This window comes from Lithobates pipiens, unplaced genomic scaffold, assembly GCF_037356315.1.
Source record: "Lithobates pipiens isolate NorthernLeopardFrog02 unplaced genomic scaffold, aLitPip1_a1.2 Scaffold_1, whole genome shotgun sequence".
Lineage (NCBI taxonomy): Eukaryota > Metazoa > Chordata > Amphibia > Anura > Ranidae > Lithobates > Lithobates pipiens.
This window is the reverse complement of record NW_027507685.1, coordinates 6850211-6876112: the sequence shown is the minus strand read 5'-3', so window position 1 is coordinate 6876112 and position 25902 is coordinate 6850211. Positions and strand designations below refer to the sequence as shown.

Sequence of the window (25902 nt, the reverse complement as noted above, 5' to 3'; positions counted from 1 at the left end):
ATCAGACTTCTAAGATCATGTATATAAGCCAATGGCAATAATGCAGAACAGAAGACCCTTACTTGTCATTGACAAATGAATACATAAGGAGCCTCTCTTCAATGAACTTCTTCCACTCAGGCTTCTCATTTTGGAGGTCTCGGTAGTTATCATTAGATACAATGATGCCATCAGAATCAAAGGCCAGCTTGACAATGAAACGATCATCATAGCAAACCACTCTGCGACCCTGCACCCGGCGGGATGGTGTAAACACAAGAATTTTCTCCTTCTCGAGCTTTCGAAGAACCTCCTGGTCTGTTATGGGTGACCCAAGAGTTAAGAAAGTTCAAAAATGTATAACTTTCATTATTTATATGCAATACACTGCTCATTTTATCTGCACACAATCATATTTTTACCCTTTTGAACATAAAGCGCACCTGTGATTTGCCCACAGCACAGCAACAGGTTCATTTTCGGCGCAGCCCCACTAGCAGCTTTTATTTAACTTCTATTTGTGCCCGTGCCACTGTGTTTGGCCACTGAAGCCAAAAGAAATATATCAGAACTTTCTGGTATTGGGAGGGACTTTCTCTTCTATAGCACAGTGTAGGGCTGCAACTAACGATTATTTTCATAATCGATTAGTTGGCCGATTATTGTTTTGATTAATCGGTTAATAAACTTAAAAAAAAAAAAAAAAAAGTGGGTCAAATTGACATTAATTTTCAACCACAGTGACGGGAAAATTTGGAAATAATAGAAAACTTCTTGGTCAAAGGAATTTTCAGACAGTGTACCGTATATACTCGAGTATAGGTCGATCCGAATATAAGCCGAGGCCCCTAATTTACCACAAAAAAAACTGGGAAAACTTATTGACTCGTGTATAAGCCGAGGGTGAGACATGCAGCAGCTACTGTTACAGCTTAAAAGAGTGGAAAAGAGGGTCAACAATGCCCATCTGCAGCTGTATACCTCCCTGTGTCCATCCCTGTGTCCATCCCTGTGTCCATCCCTGTGTCCATCCCTGTGTCCATCCCTGTGTCCATCCCTGTGTCCATCCCTGTGTCCCGTCCATCCCTGTGTCCATCGCAGCCTACCTATGCCAATCTGCAGCCTCTGTGTGCCATGCCGCACCTCTCCTCCTCGTCTGACAGACGGCGGCCATTCCACTGTTCAAAAGCCGCGCCTCTCTGTCTGTGATAGGCGGAACACTCAATTTCCCAGCAGTCAGTGTTCCGCCTATCACGGACATCCTCTCATCCTCGTCCGTAGTATGAGAATGAGCGGATGTCCGTGATAGGCGGAACACTGACTGCTGGGAAATTGAGTGTTCCGCCTATCACAGACAGGGAGGCGCGGCTTTTGAATAGTGGAATGGCCGCCGTCTGCCTACCTGATCTGCGTGACTCGAGTATAAGCCGAGGGGGGGCACTTTCAGCCTACAAAAAGGGGCTGAAAATCTCGGCTTATACTCGAGTATATACGGTATGTGGTTTTTGTTCAGAAATGAAGTGAAAATTTCAAACAAAATTCTTTCATTCAGCGAATGTACAAAGATTTTTCATCTGAATATTCTCACCTGAAAATTGATCCGTGAGGCCAGCATAAGGCTCGGTACACACCTATGCAGTTTTTGATTTTGATCTGTTTCTGCAGTGCTTTTTGCTGTACGTTTTGATTTTTGTGCACGTGATTTTACTGCAATTTGCGTTTTTTGCATTTTTTTTTTTTTGGGGCAGATTAAAAAAAACACAAATTGCTGCAAAAACGCATTACATTCTTTTCTGCAGCTTCTCCATTGAAGTATATTGAACCAAAAAAGCTCCATTTTGCGTTAAAAGTCCCTGACCCTTTCCAAATATGCAGCGGCTGAAAAAAGCACAGATATGAATGTGTCCCATAGGAAACCATGTGAATGAACTGTAGTGCGTTTCTGCAAAAATCACCAATAAACATATAGATGTGAACCAGGCCTAAGACGTTTAATAACATAACTGGGTTAAAAAAACTAAAATTAGCCCTTTATAGTACAAAAAAGCAGATAATCACTTCTGAAAGGGGTTAATTTTTTTACTGTAGAACAGTGAAAGTAATATTTACAGTAGTGATTATATTTTTGTACTATAAAGGGCTCATTTTAGTTTTTTTTCAACCCCATTATGTTCCTGGCCGATTAATCAATTATGAAAATAGTAATCGATTAATTTCATAATCGATTAGTTGTCGATTAATCGATTAGTTGTTTCAGCCCTAGCACAGTGCTTGGAAATTTGCCACTTGAGCCAACACCACTGGCACAAAGCAACGCAGAAGGGAAGGAATGGGTGTGCCATTAATGTGAACCTTTTGCTCTACCTTTCATGTCAAAAGCACAGATTTACTTTACCTTGCTTGTATTAATTTTGTTCTCAGCTATAAATCGAAATAAATATTTTATATTTTTCTAGGAACTTTCTGCGCATACTCAATCCTAAATTATGTGTACTGAACCATTGCAAGTGTTACTTTGTGCAACATATTCTGAGAAAGAAAGGATCATGCAAGTTCATGACATACGGTACACCACTTTCAGGTCATGGTCATTCAGATCTACAAAATCGTGATTAAGTTACACTCTGCCAGCTTTGTGATCCATTATTGTCATCGCTGTCATCTACTTGTACATTTTTTGTTTACCTATTTATAAAGACAATTTGTCAAGTCCAGCTATATTTGTCAGAATCTGGTTTGGGCTGGCATTTTAAACTTTGAATGCTCTCTTTAACTATTATATTCTGACCCTTATGGACATGCATTCCTCCTTGAAAAGCTAGGAATATCCTAGTATAGTGTATGCACAAGTCTGAGCCCACGTACACACAGCCGGAGATTTTGTCAACCAAATCCGTCATATTTTGCCCGTTGGATTTAGTCCGACGGATTGTGTCCGAAACTGTGGGACACACATGGTCGGGCCAAGTTGGCGAAAAATCCGATCTTTCAGAACGTGATGACGTAATTTCGTTACGATGGGACTACATTCAGGCTAGTAGCCAATAGCTTTGATGTAGGAATTTCATCTGAGCATGCGTGGCACTTGGTCCGATGAAAATGCTCTATACATGATCGGATTAGGTCCAGTTGGTCGGGAAATATTTCCAACATGTTGGAAAATTGGGTCGGACGGAGATTCGGACGGAATCAGTCCGATGCATACCACACACAGTCGGATTATCTGACGACACGGTCCGATAAGACTCATTCCGACAGATTCCCCGACCGTGTGTACAAGGGCTTACAGTGCTGTATTTTCTTCATCGTATGCTAATATTTCAGTGAGGTTTGATAAGTAAATGTTAAATATCTTATTGTTCATAAGAGATTTTGGAAATGCTAAAGTTGAAGAATCAAACTAGCAAGTCAGCTATACCATTTTTCCAAGTGCTCATAATTCAGTGAATTAACATTTTATTATAGATTTGTCATTTTGACACAAACATTAGGAAATACACAAGAAGCGTCAAACTATTTTACTGCTTAGTAACTTATTCCAAATGCAGAAAAAAAAAAATGTACCTGTAATGGGGGCATCAGGTCGAGACTGCTCCTTCCTCCAAGCTGGTACAAAGACAGTGATGTCTTTGTGGCCTTTCTCCAGAAACCATTCCACAGCCAGCTGTATTCCTCGGCACGAGAAGACCTCTTTATTGCCATGGCTAAAATGATGACAGATAGAAGATTAAAAAAAAAATAATGACACATTCAAGACACAAACATGCTCCTTTCCTTCACTCAGAGACATCAGCATCTCTGCTTTATAGGAATAGAGGTTGTCGTCAGGTACAATCCCATCTACTACATCTGTTAAAGTGAACCTGTGGACTTGGTAAGCCAGATAAACCAGCTGTAGCTTTATAAACTATCAAATCCAGGTGGTTGCATGCTAGCTTCATTCATTTGTAGAGGGCCCCAGTACTGCACAAAGGCGGTCCACCAGAACGCACATAAAAAAGCTTTATTCGTTCCCCTTTTCCTCTACCTGCCAACTGCTACACCCAATCCCCCATATCTCCATATAGTGGATTCAAGATAATTTTTCAGTCATATACATTGGAGACAATCAAACACACTCAAAAAGCATTCCTGAATTTCATTTTTCACCACCTTTTTGAAATGTATGTACATATCGAAAATGTTCATATGCCTTATAGGTCTATGTACTTATTTGATATAGACACATTTTGCTACCCATGTCTTCCTGTACTGTAAAAATTCTCAATAAAACCTGAATTACAAAAATATACGTTTGAATTCCCCCCTAGTCAGCAGCATATTGACTGCATGGAGTCACTGAGGGCCCTCTCTAGTGGCTAATCAATAAATCTCTAATAAATAAAATAAACATCATTACAAGCCAGATAAAGTATTGGTGGAAGTGGACCTTCCGCTCATTGAAACCCTCCCCCCCTCCGGCGCCACAATTGGCACCTTTCAGGGGGGAGGGGGGTGCAGGTACCTGTACAGTACAGGTATCTGCACCCACTTCCGGCGTAGATTCTGCAGAAGGTACGCCCCTTTCCGCAGATCCCCCGCTACCTGCTGAGAAACACACGGATCCCAGAGACAGCGGGGACCATCCTTATTGCGCAGCGCGACTCGAGCATGCGCAGTAGGGAACCGGGAAATGAAGTCGAAAGGCTCCACTTCCTGATTCCCATACCCAAGATGGCGGCGGCAGCACCCGAGAGACGATCGAGAGATCGGCTTCGGGTGCAGACATCGCGGGCGCGCTGGGCGGGTAAGTGTCATTATTATAAGTCAGCAGCTGCAGTATTTGTAGCTGCTGGCTTTTAAAAAAAAAAAAAAAACGGCGGACTCCCGCTTTAAATATTAGAAATAATTTACTTGCAGAAAGTAAGTATACCAACCTCATTGCTACATTACTTCCATCAATGACGATTGGTCTAAGGTTATCTGAACTGTCAACAACTTCATCTTCTAAAGACAGTTCAGGACTTGTTATCTCTTTGGTGCAAGGGCCTCTAGGTACAAGGTTGCTACTCAAATTGCCACCACTAGTCTGTGTTTCCGACTCTCCCTTATTGCCTAGCCTCACCAGCTCTGCCAGAACATCATTAATAAGAGCATCTGCCCCCAACTTGTTGAGGACAGCTTGGATTTGTTCTCCACCATAGCCCAACTTTAGGGCAAAGTCCATTTTTGCTTGATATTCTCTGTCTAGGCTGCTCTTAGCATCGTCTGACTTGGTTGGTTGTTCAATGGGAACTTGAATACTGCCCTGAGAGAAGCTGGGACGGTCCAGACAAGGGGATCTGCAGAGTTGTCTGTGTGGCTTGCTGGAAATGTCCATGCCTTGAAAAAGGGTGCTAACATAGCTGCCGAGGGCACTTTTTCCTCCCTGCTGTTCTGCTTCACTTTCAGAGCTGGTCCATTCATCAGATTCTCCACTGCAGTCTCCCATCTCGTATTCCATCTCAATTGTAGCCGCCCGCTCTTCTTTGGACGGCCTCGTCTTTTCCATTTCCAGTTTTCTGACCATGGACCAGGCCGTCATCACGTTTACCAGATGGCCAGAGATCACAAGGCTCCCCTTTTGCTTTGTTAATACAACCAGTTATGTGGATTTGAGGGCATTTTCAAGCAAGGACAAGATTCTTTCCATTTTTGAAAACCAAACTCTTGCAGGGTATGTTCTGAGATGCCAACAGATAAAATGTATTTCTGAAAAAAATAAAAAAATAAAAATGAAAAGCCTTTATTAAAATGATTCTGAAATAATCCTTATGCAACTTGAAATGATCAACATATAGATTTCTTATGAATGATGGTCAACTCCAATTTTTAAAAGGGAACATTTCTGAATAGAAATATATAAACAGATTGCTTGATTTTAAATTGAAATATTAATTATGCTCTGTCTTTATCTTACCTTTCCCTCTTCTCAAGAGCATATGCCGACTTTTTTGCACCCCAACCCCCCAACTTTAGCTTAGTCACTGGTTGTAAGGTAAAATACCCAGAACTTCTGAATTTTGGCCAACATGTTACTTGCACTGGTTACACAGCCCTCTATACAGTTCGACAATTCAGCCTGGAGGTTCCACTGGGCTTTTTGCTCCAATCGTAGTGGACAAGTGACAAAAAGGGTAATAGAAGCTGCTGTGGGGTGGGGACACAGAAAAGCATCACAACTTATCAAGGACTGACCCAGAACAAGCACGCTGTGGTGAAGCCAAAACTTCTGCTCTGATAAGTCCTCAATGAAAAATGAAAGAAAAAGGAATGATGACAACTTCAGAGCTTCCACCGTTAACCATACTGGTGTTTAGCAGCTCCCAATTGTTTTCCATAACAGGTTCCCTTTAAAGCCTAAGTGCCCGTTCACACTACCGCGACTTGTCAGACGACTTAGCCACCTGACAAGTCGCGCTCCGTTCTGTACTATGGAACTGTTCTAATAGGAGCGACTCAAGTCGCTCCGACTTAGAAAAAGGTTCCTGTACTATTTTTGGGGCGACTTCAGGTGACTTGCATTGACTTCTATACAGTAGTCATTTTGCAAGTCGCTGCTGAAGTCGTGTGCAGGTCGCGTCTGAGTCGGGCTGCAAGTCGCGTCGCCCCTGTGTGAACGGGCACTAACCCATTACAGGTCTTAAAAAAAAAAAATGTTCTTGCTCAAGCAGATGAAGAATATACTGCTAGTTTTCTAGCGGCCAATTTCTTTACTGGAAAAAAATCCCCCATTTTCCTCCCTAGACTGCTCAAAACACACAGATTTGGTCATCCCCCTCCACTGAGGCAGCATCCTGTGCAGTCTTCAGCCTGGTCAGTAAGAATCTAGAACCAAGAACCCCCTGCATGTGCACCAACATCCCGTAGACCTGAATAGGACATACCTGTATAGCAGAAGCACCATCCAAGTCAAGTCTATGGGATGTCAATGTGTAGGTAGCCAAGTGTTGCACTTTATTGACACCAGCATCTCTTTATATCCAGCCACCCACAGGGCTATCATGGGTCTGCCAGACACAAACTGAATGAGCATGGATGTAAAAAAACAAAACAAAAAAAAAAACAAAAAAAAAAAAAAAAACACACAACTGACATCTCATTCGGCTCCAATTCAGCACACTATCTGCTCACGGGCCTGCTCCGTGTGAAAGAACTCCAAGGAAGAATAAAGTATATTCAGAACACTAGGGTGGTCTGACTTCTAAACTGAACATTCACTTGTCCAGTCATTTCTTGGATTACATTGTTTGAAATAAAAAGCAACATTTCAGATGAACGGTTATTTTTATTATTTTTTAAGTAACCACAAAGAGATGGAAAAGAGAACCCTGTCCACACAACAAAAATTCCCCAAGCAAAAGCCGGTTTAACAACTTGTTGAGAATTTCCCTTTTTTTTGCTATTCGAAACACACTAGAAAACAAAAAGTTCGTTACCTGGTAACTCATTTTCCAGGAATCTTCCGGGACAGCACGAGTGTTATTTCCCCTTCCAGAACAGGAAACACGAGGCTCACAGACAATATTACGACAAGCTTAGACTCAATGCCTCGGTAATATTTAAAAACGAAAAGCAAATAGTGGAACATACTGCGAGTAATTTTAAACCCCATAGCAAATAATTGGAGGGATTTTCCTGCTGTTATGGAAGATTTCTGTAAATTGAGTTACCAGGAACCGGATTTGTTCCCCCCCCCCCCCCCCCCATCACCTTTTCGGACAGCATGAGAGATAAGAAAATACCCTACTAGGTTGGGACTACTGCTTGAATTCCCCATTTCTAAAAATGAATGCCTTTATCCATGTAGTATACCAAAGGGTGACTGGATGAGCCCTAAGATCACTATATATAAACTCTATTGTGAAAACTGCTAGACTGCCATTTAGTCACTGGGCCACGCGTTGGTACTTGGGGGTGTAAGAGTGGGCCCCCGATGTAATAGAACGATGTGGACTGGGAGTTTCCTATGAGGAGTCATGAACAGTCTGGTGCAGCATGGCAACCCAAACAATCTTATCTTTTTCTTTTTTTAACTGCATGCTGACCAGCCGCCGTCGTTATACTGCGGCAGGTCAGAATGTTCCCGCTAGCCGTCGTAGCTATACGTCGGCTCCTTTAAGCGGGATAGCAGGTGCATGCTGCACTGCGGGGGGGGGGGGGGGGGGGGGTGCTGATGCTCGTGGCTGACGGTCGCGATGACCACCGGCCATGAGAGGCAGAACAGGGACATGTGTGTGTAATCACACAAATCCCTGTTATGTGAGGAGAGACAGATTGTGAGTTCCTAATCGCTAGGAACCACGATCTGTCATCCCCTCTAGACAGTCCCCTCCCCCTACAGTTGGAACACAGTCAGGGAACACAGTTAACCCCTTCCATGCCCGTGACATTTATACAGTAATCAGTGCATTTTTTATAGCACTGATAGCTGTATAATTGTCAATTGTCCCAAAAATGTGTCAAAAGTGTCCGCCATAATGTCAGTCACGAAAAAAAAAACGCCATTACTAGTAAAAAAAATAAATTGAATTGATATTATGTTATATGAAATTATATTATATAATTATAATACAGAACCACCGCCCAGCTGTCATTCTGCTATAGGCTGAGCGGGGAGTGGTTAACGGAGCGCCGCAGTGCAGTTCTTGCCAAAACCCAGTGAACAACTAAAGTAAACCATGAAATCACAAGACACAAAAGTGTGCAAGGGTATAAAAAAAAAAAAAAAAAAAATTAAATATTAATATTAATAGGACCAACCTCCAAAGAAGGGCCTGCATCCTTGAACCCCTCGGAGTGCAAGGCTCCTGAGAGAGAGGCAAGGTACTCTAATGCCTCGTACACACGATCAAACAATCCGGTGGAAAAGTCTGGCGGACAAACCGCCCGTGTGTAGGCTCCGATGGACTTTTTTTTACCCAAAAGCCGGACTCGCATTTCGGGGGACAGTACGGCCGTGTGTGTACCAGTCCCCCGTACTTTTTAAATGAACGGACTTTTCCCGCCTGGAGAAAAGTCCGCTCATTTTAAGCCCGTCGCCAGGTAGCCGGGACCAGCGAAGGAGGCGTCGCTGGCCCCGTCACCTGGTATGGACTTAAAGGGGAATGCCTACGCCGAAAAATCGGCGTGGGGGTCCCCCCAGGTTCATATCAGACCCTTATCCAAACACGCTACCCGGCCAGCCAGGAAAGGGGGTGGGGACGAGCGAGCACCCCCCCGAGCCATACCAGGCCGCGTGCCCTCAACACGGGGGGGGGGGGTGCCCTCAACATTGGGGGAGGATGCTGGGACTGTGACATCATGGGCGGGGACATCATCCGGTGATGTCCCTATATAAGTCGCCGCATGTCCCGTCATAGTGACCGGAGACAGCGACGAGGCAACATCTCTAGAAGAGGAGAAGAGAAGAACAGAAGACTGCGGCGGCAGCGGCGACAGAAGACCGGGCCACCGCTTGTAAAAGAGCTAGAAGAAGGCGCGGTGGCCCTGCAAGAAGAACCGAAGAGGGGGACAAGCCCCCCGAAGTCTGAAGAGGGCGGCGAAGAAGAAAGCCGGGCTCCTCCGCTAGTAAAAAGAGCTAGCAGAAGAAACCGGAGGAGTCCGGCGAGAAGACCCCCGAAGACAGAAGAAGACCCCCGGAGCTGTGCAATAAACTATTTTAACCCTTGTGTGTTGTGTTTTTTTTTTTTTTACTTTTTTTCACAGGTGAATGGGTAGGGGGGTACATTGTACCCCATACTCATTCACATAGGGTGGGGGGCCGGGATCCGGGCCCCCTTATTAAAGGGGGCTCCCGGATTCCGATAAGCCCCCCGCCCGCAGACCCCGACAACCAACGGCCAGGGTTGTCGGGAAGAGGCCCTTGTCCTCATCAACATGGGGACAAGGTGCTTTGGGGTGGCACCCCCCCATGTTGAGGGCACGCGGCCTGGTATGGCTCAGGAGGTAGCGTTGTTTGATAAAGGTGTATTGATTTATCAGCGAATGCTCGGTTTAAGCTGGGGAGTATCTAGGGAGCTAATTGACATATGGTGACCATTTATCAGAACTTTTTTTTTTTTTTTTTTTTTTTTTTAACAATCAGGAGTGTTTTATTGAAATAAGTAGTTAAAAAAGGTATAATAAACATACAGTTATAATATGTACCAGACGTGTATTACATTCAGCTACACATAACTCCTCTCACTTTAGCAGTATCCTTTCGGCATTATATTTAAGAAAGCAAAGGGGAATTTGATGCTATAGGTGAACATTGTCATTTTTAATGCTGGGTAAAGGGGTTTAGTAAATTTAAATTGATTGTAAAACACCCAAAGTAAGAGTTCACATATACTTTAAGGATTTTTCTGCTATACTATAGGATATTATTAAAAGCGCTAAACTTCCAAGCGGAAATGAGAAGTAAAAAAAAAAAAAACAAAAAAAAAAAAAAAAAAACAGTAGTATACAGGATTTACGCTAAAAATCACATTCACTCATAAAGTACATTTAACAAATATGCTTCATGGAAGACTGGCAGTAAACAATTAAGGATTTTTCAAAATCATGTTGTACATTTCAAAAAGACGTCACAGGTGTTATTGATCAGCCTGTTATATCAGAGTCCATTAGGATACTGAAAAAGCATCACAGCATCAGCCCACTTATTGAAATACTTGACATTTTGTACCAAGATATACCTCACAAGAGGCAATAATGGAACAAAGCTCCTCATCTCATCATAACATTTGCCAATCCATTATCCCATACCCAAGAGCCTTCTACCTAAACTACAGGACTCTTCAGAACATCCACTGCATCTGCAGAGCAAGTGTACAGAGAAACCTGAGAGATCGAGATAGATCTATATATAAAAATATATTCCATGACGTCATCCAATGAGAACACATTACAGAGACAGGTATAGTGATCTTTTTGAAACAAAGTAGGTCTACCAAAAGAGAGATAGAGAGAGATATTGATTATATTATATATTACACACAGGTATACAGTGGATATAAAAAAAAAAAAAAAAAAAAAAAAAAGTCTACACACCCCTGTTAAAGTGGTTCTTCAACCTAAAGGGGAAGTTCCACTAATCTGATCCCTCCCCCCCTCCGGTGCCACAATCGGCACCTTTCAGGGGGGAGGGGGGGTGCAGTTACCTGGATAATCCAGGTATCTGCACCCACTTCCAGGCAGACCGCCGCAGACGCCCCCCCCCCCCCCCCCCCCCCGTTGTGTTCTGGGAAACACACAGTTCCCAGGACACAGCGGGAGATCTGAAGAGAAGCGCAGCGCGACTCACGCATGCGCAGTAGGGAACCGGGCAGTGAAGCCGCCAGGCTTCACTTCCCAATTCCCTGACAGAGGATGGCGGCGGGGGCAGCAACGAGACGAGCGATCATCTGCCGCCGACATCGCTGGACCCTGGGACAGGTAAGTGTGATTTTATTAAAAGTCAGCAGCTGCAATATTAGTAGCTGCTGGCTTTTAATATTTTTTTTTTTTAGGTGCAGAACCACTTTAAAATTTTCAGCTCTCTGTGATGTAAAAAAAAATAAAAAATGTAAAAAATAAAAAAATTAATTTTACAACCTTTTCCACCTTTAATGTGACCTATAAACTGTACAACTCAGTTGAACAACAAACTGAAATCTTTTAGGTGGAGGGGAGCAAAAAAAAAAAAAAATTAAAAAAAAGAAAGAAACTAAAATAAGATGGTTGCATAAGTGTAAAACCTTAGAGTCCTTTCACACCGAGCCGCGGGGGTTGTCGGCGGTAAAGCGGCGTCATTTTTAGCGCCACTTTACAATCATTTTTGCGGCGCTATTTGGCCACTAGTGTGCGCTTTAACCCCCGCTATCGGCCGAAAAGGGGGTTAAATCCACCCGCAAAACGCTGCCGGAGCGGCGTTCTGCCGGAGGTATCGCAGCGCTGCCCCATTGATTTCAATGGGGAGCAGTGGTGGAGGAGAGGGGAGTTCATGGCTCCTTCACAGCTCCAAAGAAGCTGCGGAAGGTGGGAAGGATTAAAGTGGTTGTAAACTCTCCCCCACAACGTTGTCCCATGTAAATCAGCATAAAAAACCCTAATGAACACTGCTTGTAGATCTCTCCTTACTTGCTTAGTTTTGTTATAATCCCTTTTGTTCTTTACAATGATGTCACGGAAGCATGCCCAGCTCTCCCCTGATTTACGGCACACTCTCTATCTGCTTGTCTATCTGTTATCAGAACTTCCTACGGCACACCACTGATATCCCAGGAGGCTGCAGAATCATTCAGAGCTTCCTCGTACACACCATGTGACCATTTGACCTCACATGCATTGTAAACCTGGCCATTACTGCAGTCTTATCAGCTGAAGCTGATAAGACTGACAAAGGCAAACATTAGACAATCGGCAGAAGTAATTACTAAGAAATAAAACAAGTCAGCTATGAACAGGGAAGCAGGGTTGCCATAGAAACATTGGATTGAGAAGGAGGCTTGGTTAGCAGTACAGGAAGTGCTTAATGTAAGGGCGGAAATACACTCCACTGTGGACTCAGAAAACAATACTTAAGATGGCGCTGCCTAACCCCTGGAAACAAGTTTTTCAAAGTTTCTTTAAACAGTAAGTAATATGCGATTTGGGATGGATTACAGTGGCTATAGGTTGATAATTACTTATTATAATGGACTAAATGAAAAGAAGCATCAGAGTGGGAGTGTTTACTTCCTCTTTAGGCTGGGTTCACACTGCTGCGGCTAGGAGAACCGGATGTGATTCACACCGCACTGCAAATCACATCCGATCTCTGTGCGATGCAAATTCAGCCATACAGATAGTATGGCTGAATTCGCATCGCACCCGCCCCAAACTCGCACAGGACCCTTTTTTTGGTCCGCAGCAGAATCGGATCGCATGGGTGTTCACACCATGCAATCCGATTCCTGTCCGAGTTTGCAGATCGCACTGCGATATGCGAACTGATCTGGGGGTGTCATTAACGTTTCACTGACACTCCCAGCAGTTCGCATAGGGCAGTGTGAACTGCCGCCGGGAGGCATGCGATGCGGGAACCTGCCGCGGATTTGCGCCGTTCCCGCATCGCTTCAGTGTGAACCCAGCCTTAAGGTCTGCACAACCACTTATCCAGCTAATCTGTATGTAGTTTGTTTCTGTGTGAACTGGGGAAAAAAAAGAATAGATTATTTAGGCCATTTTCCCTTCAGAATGAAAGTTTTTAGTATGGGCCATAGTAAAATACTGTACTGCATTTTGACCACTAGATGAAGCCAAGTAGCAAAGGAAATACATGTCTTTGTAATGAGACATGCAATGTACCAATTCTAGAGAACACTAGAAAGAATAAGCAAACAAACAAGTTACAATGTAACATGTATTTAAGAATTTCCCTCTAGCATTCTCAAGAATGGTTGTATCTCTTGTTACAAAGATGTATGCATTTCCTATGCATCTAGTTGCCACAATGCAGTATCTTACTAATAAATAATAAAAAACATTTGTTCAAAAGAGAAACTAGCCTGAAGAACATTTGTTTTGCCCAGATTGCAGAGCGTACATGCAGAATGGCTGGATGAATGGCTGTGCATTTTTTTCTCTCTGTTTTTTAGAACAATTTTATGAGGTATATTTATAAAAAATAAAAAAAAAGGATGCTGTTCCGACATCCTACAGGGTAGACCCCTAACTAGGGGTTTGCAGTCATTTCTAAAACTCCCAGATTGTTAGTTATTACACATTCTACTTGGATATTCAGGGTTCTATACAATAACATGCTTCTCTTTCAAAACATAGGACATGGATAATTAGGTCACCAATATTAAACTAAGGCCTCATGCACACGAGACGCAGTTAAACGCGCGTTCAGATGCAGTTGGACAGTTTTTTCAACTGCCCCTGAACTCATTCAATGTTATCCTATGTGTCCATGCACACAGTCTAGTTTTTTTCCATTCTTATGCAGTTGCGTTTAATCTCGTTTTTCCAGAAGCAAAAAAATGCGTTCAGAAGCAAAAATTTCCACGTTTCAGACGCAAAACGCGGTAAAACGCCGCTACCGCGCTTAGCCGCGTTTATATGCGTTTTTAAAGGTGACCTTTTTTTTACATTAAAAATCTCAAAAATGATTGCAAATGATGAAAAACCATTAGAAAAATATTTTAAACAATTGCAATTGCAAGTGGACAATCCACAACTTGTGGCAAGTGACATGGCAGGTGGCAAGTGATGTGGCAAGTGGACAATCCACAACTTGTGGCAGGTGACGCGGCAAGTGACCTGGCAGGTGACGTGGCAAGTGGAAAATCAACAACTTGTGGCAGGTGACTGGCATGTGACGTGGCAAGTGGACAATCCATAACTTGTGGCAGGTGACGTGGCTAGTGACGTGGCAAGTGGACAATCCACTTGTGGCAGGGGACGTGGCAAGTGACGTGGCAAGTGGACAATCCACAACTTGTGTCAGGGGATGTGGCAAGTGACGTGGCAAGTGGACAATCCACAACTTGTGTCAGGTGACGTGGCAAGTGGACAATCCACAACTTGTGTCAGGTGACGTGGCAAGTGGACAATCCACAACTTGTGTCAGGTGACGTGGCAAGTGGACAATCCACAACTTGTGTCAGGTGACGTGGCAAGTGGACAATCCACAACTTGTGTCAGGTGACGTGGCAAGTGGACAATCCACAACTTGTGGCAGGTGATGTGGCAAGTGATGTGGCAAGTGGACAATCCACTTGTGGCAGGTGACGTGGCAGGGGACGTGGCAAGGGACGTGGCAAGTGGAAAATCCACAACTTGTGGCAGGTGACGTGGCAGGTGACGTGGAAAGTGATGTGGCAAGTGGACAATCCACAACTTGTGGCAGGTGATGTGGCTGGTGACGTGGCAAGTGGACAATCCACAACTTGTGGCAGGTGACGTGGAAAGTGGACAATCCACATCTTGTGGCAAGTGACGTGGCAGGTGATGTGGCAAGTGACGTGGCAAGTAGACAATCCACAACTTGTGGCAGGTGATGTAGCTGGTGACGTGGCAAGTGGACAATCCACAGCTTGTGGCAGGTGATGTGGCAAGTGATGTGGCAAGTGGACAATCCACTTGTGGCAGGTGACGTGGCAGGGGACGTGGCAAGGGACGTGGCAAGTGGACAATCCACAACTTGTGGCAGGTGACGTGGAAAGTGATGTGGCAAGTGGACAATCCACAACTTGTGGCAGGTGATGTGGCTGGTGACGTGGCAAGTGGACAATCCACATCTTGTGGCAGATGACGTGGCAGGTGACGTGGAAAGTGGTGTGGCAAGTGGACAATCCACAACTTGTGGCAGGTGATGTGGCTGGTGACGTGGCAAGTGGACAATCCACAACTTGTGGCAGGTGGCATGGCAGGTGACGTGGAAAGTGGACAATCCACATCTTGTGGCAAGTGACGTGGCAGGTGATGTGGCAAGTGACGTGGCAAGTAGACAATCCACAACTTGTGGCAGGTGATGTGGCAAGTGACGTGGCAGGTGATGTGGCAAGTCACGTGGCAAGTGGACAATCCACAACTTGTGGCAGGTGATGTGGCTGGTGACGTGGCAAGTGGACAATCCACAGCTTGTGGCAGGTGGCATGGCAGGTGATGTGGCAAGTGACGTGGCAAGTGGACAATCCACAACTTGTGGCAGGTGACGTGGCAAGTGACGTAGCAGGTGACGTGGCAAGTGACGTGGCAAGTGGACAATCCACAGCTTGTGGCAAGTGACATGGCAGGTGGCAAGTGATGTGGCAAGTGGACAATCCACAACTTGTGACAGGTGACGTGGCAGGTGATGTGGCAAGTGACGTGGCAAGTGGACAATCCACAACTTGTGGCAGGTGATGTGGCAAGTGACGTGGCAGGTGATGTGGACAATCCCCAACTTGTGGCAGGTGACGTGGCAAGTGACGTGGCAAGTGGACAATCCACAACTTGTGGCAGGTGACGTGGCAGGTGACGTGGCAAGTGGACAATCCACAACTTGTGGCAGGTGACGTGGCAAGTGACGTGGCAGGTGATGTGGCAAGTGACGTGGCAAGTAGACAATCCACAACTTGTGGCAGGTGATGTGGCTGGTGACGTGGCAAGTGGACAATCCACAGCTTGTGGCAGGTGGCATGGCAGATGACGTGGAAAGTGGACAATCCACATCTCGTGGCAAGTGACGTGGCAGGTGATGTGGCAAGTGACGTGGCAAGTGGACAATCCACAACTTGTGGCAGGTGATGTGGCTGGTGACGTGGCAAGTGGACAATCCACAGCTTGTGGCAGGTGGCATGGCAGATGACGTGGAAAGTGGACAATCCACATCTCGTGGCAAGTGATGTGGCAAGTGACGTGGCAAGTGGACAATCCACAACTTGTGGCAGGTGACGTGGCAGGTGATGTGGCAAGTGGACAATCCCCAACTTGTGGCAAGTGACGTGGCAAGTGACGTGGCAAGTGGACAATCCAAAACTTGTGGCAGGTGACGTGGCAAGTGACGTGGCAGGTGATGTGGTAAGTCACGTGGCAAGTGGACAATCCACAACTTGTGGCAGGTGATGTGGCTGGTGACGTGGCAAGTGGACAATCCACAACTTGTGGCAGGTGGCATGGCAGGTGACGTGGAAAGTGGACAATCCACATCTTGTGGCAAGTGACGTGGCAGGTGATGTGGCAAGTGACGTGGCAAGTAGACAATCCACAACTTGTGGCAGGTGATGTGGCAAGTGACGTGGCAGGTGATGTGGCAAGTCACGTGGCAAGTGGACAATCCACAACTTGTGGCAGGTGATGTGGCTGGTGACGTGGCAAGTGGACAATCCACAGCTTGTGGCAGGTGGCATGGCAGGTGATGTGGCAAGTGACGTGGCAAGTGGACAATCCACAACTTGTGGCAGGTGACGTGGCAAGTGACGTAGCAGGTGACGTGGCAAGTGACGTGGCAAGTGGACAATCCACAGCTTGTGGCAAGTGACATGGCAGGTGGCAAGTGATGTGGCAAGTGGACAATCCACAACTTGTGACAGGTGACGTGGCAGGTGATGTGGCAAGTGACGTGGCAAGTGGACAATCCACAACTTGTGGCAGGTGATGTGGCAAGTGACGTGGCAGGTGATGTGGACAATCCCCAACTTGTGGCAGGTGACGTGGCAAGTGACGTGGCAAGTGGACAATCCACAACTTGTGGCAGGTGACGTGGCAGGTGACGTGGCAAGTGGACAATCCACAACTTGTGGCAGGTGACGTGGCAAGTGACGTGGCAGGTGATGTGGCAAGTGACGTGGCAAGTAGACAATCCACAACTTGTGGCAGGTGATGTGGCTGGTGACGTGGCAAGTGGACAATCCACAGCTTGTGGCAGGTGGCATGGCAGATGACGTGGAAAGTGGACAATCCACATCTCGTGGCAAGTGACGTGGCAGGTGATGTGGCAAGTGACGTGGCAAGTGGACAATCCACAGCTTGTGGCAGGTGGCATGGCAGATGACGTGGAAAGTGGACAATCCACATCTCGTGGCAAGTGATGTGGCAAGTGGACAATCCACAACTTGTGGCAGGTGACGTGGCAGGTGATGTGGCAAGTGGACAATCCCCAACTTGTGGCAAGTGACGTGGCAAGTGACGTGGCAAGTGGACAATCCAAAACTTGTGGCAGGTGACGTGGCAAGTGACGTGGCAGGTGATGTGGTAAGTCACGTGGCAAGTGGACAATCCACAACTTGTGGCAGGTGACGTGGCAGTTGGACAATCCACAACTTGTGGCAGGTGCCGTGGCAAGTGACACGCTAAATACAAGTACACTGCAGCTCTCACAAAATTGCTGAAATAGTTAATAATACTGTTTTTTTGAGCTGGGGAGGGTCTATGATGTTAGCTTAACTAAACGCTTCTAGACGCAAACGCGGTAAAACGCCGCTAAATCACGGTAAAAATCGCGGCAAAACGCGCGTTTCTAAATGCCGGTTTCAACATGTGTCCAGCAGCGTTTGCATCTGCGTCTCGTGTGCATGAAGCCTTAAATGTAAACCTAAACAACAAAAATGTAATATATGGCAGTTTACCAATCCTTGGATGTGCTGCCTGCATTACTTTTTTTCTTCAGACATAGAACATTTTTAGCAAATACCCATTGCTCTTGCCAGAAACGCAGTGTCCTTGTCACTTTCTGGGAGTTAAAGTGAAATCACAAACAATGCTGTTTTCATTCCAAGCTATCTTGTAAAAAAAAAAAGAAAAAAAAGAAAACTTAAGGCCCTTTCACACTGACAGCTCAGCTGCATTAGCTAGTTGTATCGGTACTTTACCGTTGTTTTAGACTCTTTTCAGCCACTAGTGGGGCACTTTTAACCCCCTGCTAGCTGCCGAATAAAGGGTTAAAGGCGCCCGCAAAGATGTATTCACCGCTCCTAAAGCGCCCCAAAGATGCTGCTTGCACTTTGTTTTTGTTTTGTTTTTTACGTCTTGCCAGTCCAGTGCCCCAGTGTGAAAGGCTTTCACACTGGCATTTTTCAGGTGCTATTTTTAGCGGTAAAGCGCCTGAAAAACACCTCCAGTGTAAAAGGGGTCTTAGTTAGACTTACCGGTCATGGTATTTCTAGAAGTCTTTCAGGACAGCACCTGGAGAGAATAGTAGGGCTGCAACTAACGATTATTTTCATAATCGATTAGTTGACCGATTATTGTTTCGATTAATCGATTAATCGCTTAATAACCTTAAAAAAAGTGTGGTGTATAATTTAGTTAATATGTAAAGTTTTAAAAAAAAAGGCAATTTTATTCTTAAATATCTCTATGCAGTGGTAAATATAAATGACCAACTATATGGTTAGGGAGCAAAATATCGAATCCGCTCTGAGAACAACAGACAGAAGAGATATACTGTATATATTAGAGGGGATATATACTGTATATACTATTAGAGGAGATATACTATTGAAGATATACTGTATATACTATTAGAGGATATATACTGTATATACTATTAGAAGAGAGATATACTGCATATTCTATTAGAGGGGATATACTGTATATACTATTAGAGGAGATATACTGTATATACCATTAGAGGAGAGATATACTATTAAAGGGTCAATCTGGTAAATATCATCAGACTCATTAACTTTAACCCCATTTTGTTACTGGCCGATCAATCGATTATGAAAATAGTAATCGATTAATTTCATAATCGATTAGTTGTCGATTAATCGATTAGTTGTTTCAGCCCTAGAGAATAGCGCCACCCAACTTCCTGGGTAACACTGTGATTAATGCCTTTTAAGGCAGCCCACTTCCACAATAGCCTCAATCCTAACCGAGAAACCTCTAGCCATGCTGAAAGACAGAATTTAAGGCAAAACATACACATACAAAAATAACAGTGCAAGTCATAATGGAAACCACTAGGAAGAGTAATAGCTGCTGTCCTGAAAGACTTCTAGAAGTCTAAATCTAAGGTTTTCTCAAAACGTCTTTCAGGACAGCACCCGGAGAGGTTAAGAACTTACTCTAGGGTGGAACCACCGCCTGTAGGACCTTCCGGCTGAAGGCCTGCTCCAAGGCGGACAGTAGATAGATTCTGTAATGCCAGATGAATGTAGTAAAACTTGTCTATGTTGCTGCCTTACAGATCTGCTCGGGTGAGGCAGCCACCCATCATCCCAGGATGTTGCTACTGCCCTAGTTGAATGCGTCAGCATACCTTCCGGGGGTATCTGCCCTGAGGCCCTGTAGGCTTCTTTAAAGGGGTTGTAAAGGTAAATGTTTTTTCACCTTAATGCATTCTATGCATTAAAGGTGAAAAAACATCTGATGATGCCGGCGCCCCCAGCCCCCCAGTTTTACTTACCTCCCCCCTCGAAAGTCACAAGATCGTCCCCCGACGTCCTTTCCACCGTTCAGCCTGGCCGCTGATTGGCTGGAGTGGATGGATGGAAAGCAGCGCAGCCATTGGCTCGCGCTGCTGTCAATCACATCCACTGACGCGGAGCGCCGGGGGGCGGGGCCGTGTGATACAGCGAGCGGCTATAGCCGCCGGCTGTATCACGGGAGCGCGCCCGCAGATGCTTCTCACCATGCGAGGGAGCTCGCATGAACCTGAGAAGCATCTAAGGGAGGAAGCCGAGACATCCGCCGAGGGACCCCAGAAGAGCAGGGTCGGGGCCACTCTGTGCAAAACGAGCTGCACAGGGGAGGTAAGTATAACATGTTTGTTATTTAAAAAAAAATTAAAAAATTCTCTTTATAATCCCTTTAATGGCTGTCCTGAGTCATCTTCCCACTGAGCTTTTGGAAGCCCGCTCCCCCTTATGAACCTCTGCAAACAACGCGAAAATAATTTAATTTCCTAAATTGCCTAGTCAACTCCAAGTATCGTAGCAGACATCATTTCACATCCAGTGTGTGGAAGCTTTCCTCTTCAACACTGGCTGGCGACACACAAAACGTTGGCACAATGACCTCTTGTGAACAATGAAAAGAGGAAGAGACCCTAGGCAGAAAGCCTGGGTTAACCTTTAGAACTATCCGGTCTGAGAAATTTTTTGGGAATGGTTCGACTATAGAAAAAGCCTGCAGCTCACCGACTCTTCTGGCAGAGGTAACTGCCACCAATGGGGCCGTCTTCAAAGTCTAATCCTTTACCATAGCGTTTTCTAGTTAGTCCCTGCAGAACCACGGACAAGTCCCAATTTGGGAAAAATTTGATAGGTGTTGGTCTTGACTTAGCCATGGCCTCAAAGAACCTAATTATCAATGGATCTCGTGAGAATTTCCAAAAAAAAAAAAAAAAAAAAAACTGATGAAGCGGCCACCTGCATCTTCAAGGTGCTAACCGCCAACCCCTTCTCCATGCCATCATGGACATTATCTCCTGCAGCAAATACTGCAATAATGCACCCCAGTAGTTGTAGGATTTCCAAACCTTGAAATAAATATCTCTAGTAACTTTTTTCCTGCTCTTTAGCAGCGTAGAAACTAATTTGTCCGATAGACCCCTCTTTTTTTTTTTTCTTTTTTTAGGATCTACTCCTCAGAAACTAGACTGCTAACTTGAGCTGACTTGCGTTTGGATGCTGGATGGGTCCCCTGCTCCAGTAGTTTGTCCCGTGGAGGTAACATCCAATGGGGTTCTGCCACTAGGTTCAGAAGTGTTTCGAACCGTATCCTTCTTGGGCCAATAGGGGGACACACGTATCAGATTTGTGGATTCTGCCTGAAATTTTTTGGAGGACCAGCGGTATTAACTGGAAGGGAGGGAAAGCATAACAAAAATGGAAGACCCAAGGCTGGGCCAGAGCATTCAGGTTAGAGGTCGACCGATATGGGTTTTTCTCTGGTCGATGCCGATATTTAGAAATTGCGGCGCCGATATATGATGCAGATTTTTTTGGACCAACATGTTAGCCCAATTCTCCCCCCCCCCTTCATCTCATAAAATCTAACAGTTAGACAGACCCCTTTCACACTGGAGCATTTTTCAGGCGCTTCTGAGCTAAAAAAAATAGTGCCTGTAAAGTGACTACGGCTCCCCTGCAGTCTCAGTGTGAAAGCTTGAGTGCTTTCACACTGAGGCTGGCAGGATGTTAAAAAAAAAAAAAAAAAAAGTCCTGTAAGCAGCATTTTTGGAGCGGTGTACACCGCTCCTCCACCACTCCTGCCCATTGAAATCAATGGGCGCCGCTGCCGAATTGCTTTGCGCTACACAAGTGCATTTAACCCCTTCATTGGCTGCTAGCTGGGTTAGAAGTGCTAAAATGAGGGTAAAGCGCCACTACAACTTAACAGCATTTTACGGTCAACGCCTGCCAGCTCCAGGGTGAAAGCAGCCTTAAGTAATAAGCGATACAGAAAATGCCTTACATGTAAACATTTATTAAACAAAACAAACCTCCAATCAGTTCACTTGTATGTATAATTTAGATTTAAAAAAATAAAAATAAAAAATAAAATTAAAAAAAAAACGATATCTTAAATATTAAATACACAAAAACAGGTAATCAAAAAACTTTTGCATGAAAAAAATGGGCTAACTTTACGATTTCGTTTTTTTTTTAAAATTCATTAAAGTGCATTTTTTCCCCAAAAAAAATTGCGCTTGAAAGACCGCTGTAATAATTATATATATATATATATATATATATATATATATATATATATATATATATATATATATATATATATATATATATATATATATATATATATATATATATATATATATATATATATATATATATATATAGTTTGGGGGTTCTAATGCCTTGTTTCCACTGAGTGGATCGGTTCTGGTTGGTTCAGTACGGTACCCTATTTTTAGTGTTTCCATTATGAAAGTGGCCCATACAACCAAATCATACCGCACCATTCATGGTCCCGCTCCAGATGTGGGGCCATAGAAAAATAGTATGGTATGGTTAGGGCGGAGCTACTAGCATCACACAATACATTCCACTGATTGGCAGACAGAAAAAACGTTAATGCTCACGCATTGCGGCTATTGCTGTCCTTTTTAAAATCTCCCCGTCTCTTCGCCGCTGTGAAGACCAGAAGTACACGCCAGCCAGGCTCCACCCCCTTCTTACTGCAATCCACAGGTCAGAACCAAAAGCCACGCACCCGACAAGAAGTCCCACCCTTTCTAGAAATAACGTCACCCACCACTCGGAACCTAGAACAAGCAGAGGCACAGGAAGCCCCTGGCCTCGTGTTGCAGGTCCGGGGAAGATCCCCCTGGCCGGGTCCCTAGCAGGAAGAAAGAGGGGCGCTCCGGACCATCTCCCACCCTTCTGGGAGGATGCTGAGATGGCCTCATAGACCACCAGGTTCTAGGAAAGAGAAAAAAAAAAAAAAAAAAGGAATCTAAGGTATGTCATGCCCCCATGTACAGGACCTCTGTCTGGGGAGAGTGCAGCACACCCACCGTTCCTTGCAGTGCTTCCACCATGGTGGAGGAAACACTTCAACTGAGGCCATGGTCGAAGTGGGCTGCCTTAAAAAGGCATTAATCACAGCGTTTCCTGAAAAATTGGGGAGCTGTCCTGAAAGACTGCATTGTTTTCTATGGGAAGGAGCGCTTTAGAAGTGGTAAATACACTGCTCCTTCAGCGCTCCAAAGATGCGGCTTGCAGGACTTTTTTGACCATCCTGCAAGCGCACCGCTCCAGTGTGAAAGCCCTCGGGGCTTTCACACTGGAGAGACAGCAGCGGCCGTTTCAGGGTGCTTTGCAGGCGCTATTTTTAGCACTGTAGCGCCGGCAAAGCACCCCAGTGTCAAAGGGGCCTTACAGATTACCTTGTCCCTCGTGTAATGGATAGGAGGAGAAGACAACATGTTTGGGAACCATATCAGATGAGCCACCTAATGACAACGCTACTTACCCATAGATACAGTGGCGGGAGTGAGCATCGTCACCCTAAGACAGGAAGTGTGTTATTTGCAGGGTCACCAGGTGATAATAAAAGGAAACAAACTCAACCACCACATCTAAGGACTTTTAGGACAAAATGTATTACAATTTTGTTTTTGGGTTTAGATTCCCTTTAAAGAGAAGAAATCTATAGGGCTATAGTTATATAGTTCAAATCAGACAGCATCACTTACGGAGGAAGAGAAAATACTGCATTCGATCCTTACTTGCTCCCTACTGAAAATGCAAAATTAGCTGGCCCTGGCTTTAGTATTTTCTGAATCATTAACCCTGAACTAGCATACATCACAAGGAAGTTGCTAATCCTGAGTAAGGATGAGCTCTGGCGTGTTCGCAAAGCCCACGTGCAGAGCCCGCCAGGAAGTCGGCACTGCACTAATCACAGGGAGACATTTCCGATCTCTGCAGTCGTGCATTGGGACAATGTCTCCCTGCCTGTGATTAGCGCAGTGCCGACTTCCTGGCGGGCTCTGCATGTGGGGTGTGCAAGCATGCTGGAGCTCATCCTTAATCCTGACATGTATACATGTTTGGGATCAATAACTCAAAGAAATGAATACACTGCATCAGCAAGGCAGCCAGGTAACTCCCAATTTCCAAAGCAAGCTATAGCACCCCAATCTCCTCTTAGCACAGATTTCCATTAACAAGGATGACAACCTCCAATGGATATTTATCACCCCCCCCCCCCCCCCCCAGGTAAACACATACTGTGAGGAATTTTTACACAATTTACATGTAACAATAAAATGAAACTTCAAGGCTATGGACAAACACGCACACAGAAATAATATTTTTTTTAAAAAAGTTTCCCTGTACACTTACAGGAAACTATTTCCTGTTACCAAGAAAACAAAACTGGAAGATTTATACAACCATTTGTATAGAAGCACAAGTCAAAATTACAGAACCCGTCCCTGGTAACAGAATAGGAAAAAAAAAAATACCTTTTCATCCTACAAGAGATTCTGTCAGTTTGTAACTTCTTGTATTAGCTGACAATACTGACATCAAATCTGAAAAACACTTAAGAGCCCGGAGTTTACTCTGTGGACTACAGAACAACCCTGCCCCTAAGTTACGGAGATAAGAATAGAAGATAAGAAGATGTTCTGTAGTTCACAACACCAAACCAGCAGAGGGCAGCCTTCGGCGACAATACCCAAATCAGCAGAGGGCAGCCTTCGGCGACAATACCCAAATCAGCAGAGGGCAGCCTTCGGCGACAATACCCAAATCAGCAGAGGGCAGCCTTCAGGCGACAATACCCAAATCAGCAGAGGGCAGCCTTCAGGCGACAATACCCAAATCAGCAGAGGGCAGCCTTCAGGCGACAATACCCAATCAGCAGAGGGCAGCCTTCGGCGACAGCCCCAAATCAGCAGAGGGCAGCCTTCGGCGACAGCCCCAATCACCAGAGGGCAGCCTTCGGCGACAGCCCCAATCACCAGAGGGCAGCCTTCGGCGACAGCCCCAATCACCAGAGGGCAGCCTTCGGCGACAGCCCCAATCACCAGAGGGCAGCCTTCGGCGACAGCCCCAATCACCAGAGGGCAGCCTTCGGCGACAGCCCCAATCACCAGAGGGCAGCCTTCGGCGACAGCCCCAATCACCAGAGGGCAGCCTTCGGCGACAGCCCCAATCACCAGAGGGCAGCCTTCGGCGACAGCCCCAATCACCAGAGGGCAGCCTTCGGTGACAGCCCCAATCACCAGAGGGCAGCCTTCGGTGACAGCCCCAATCACCAGAGGGCAGCCTTCGGTGACAGCCCCAATCACCAGAGGGCAGCCTTCGGTGACAATACTCAATCAGCAGAGGGCAGCCTTCGGTGACAATACCCAATCAGCAGAGGGCAGCCTTCGGTGACAATACCCAATCAGCAGAGGGCAGCCTTCGGTGACAATACCCAATCACCAGAGGGCAGCCTTCAGTGACAACACAGCTCCTCTGTCACACTAACAGAACATATAACAAAATAAATTGAAATGAAACCTAATTTTCGCCCTCTGCGGGATTGGCCAATAGCACTATACACCCAGGTCGTTGTTTTGTTGCGACTTCCCCACCACAGAATGACTACAACAGATATTATTATTATTATTATGATGGACAATGTGCCGGAATATAGTTTTCTGAATCAGTGTAAAAAAATAGAGCTTTTCTGGTACAAAAATGACTGTCATGAGCAAACCGTGTTATTTCCATCTATATACTCCATATAGGAGATAAAGATTTGGGAACACTGCTACATGAGCAGGGATGGCCGACCCTCATAGAAGAAGTAGGGGGGGGGGGGATATTGTAGATCGTAGTGTCAGTGATCGGAGAAGCCCAGCACACCCGTCTATTGGGAGGTCAGTGGGTTTACCTGCTCCTTGCTGTGTGGCTCCTGCCTGCTCTCCCTCTCTGGCTGGACTGAGATCTCTTTCTGCAGTCACACAGACGAAGGATTCTGGGAGGAACAGGAAACTGTCATTGA

At 45.3% G+C, this 25902-nt stretch overlaps 1 protein-coding gene across 1 annotated transcript in view; it reads right to left on the bottom strand.

Moving 5' to 3' along the window:
* The window catches only part of ZC3H12B (zinc finger CCCH-type containing 12B), a 46078-nt gene extending 20206 nt beyond the window's left edge, over positions 1–25872 (bottom strand). The window contains exons 1-4 of the mRNA XM_077476445.1: positions 25792–25872; positions 4896–5709; positions 3544–3683; positions 63–297 (exon numbers count right to left, since the gene is read on the bottom strand). Of these exons, the coding sequence (XP_077332571.1) occupies positions 63–297; positions 3544–3683; positions 4896–5542 (1022 nt within the window). The 5' untranslated portion in view covers positions 5543–5709; positions 25792–25872. The remainder of the gene's footprint in view (positions 1–62; positions 298–3543; positions 3684–4895; positions 5710–25791) is intronic.
* Between the last annotated feature and the right edge of the window lie 30 nt (positions 25873–25902).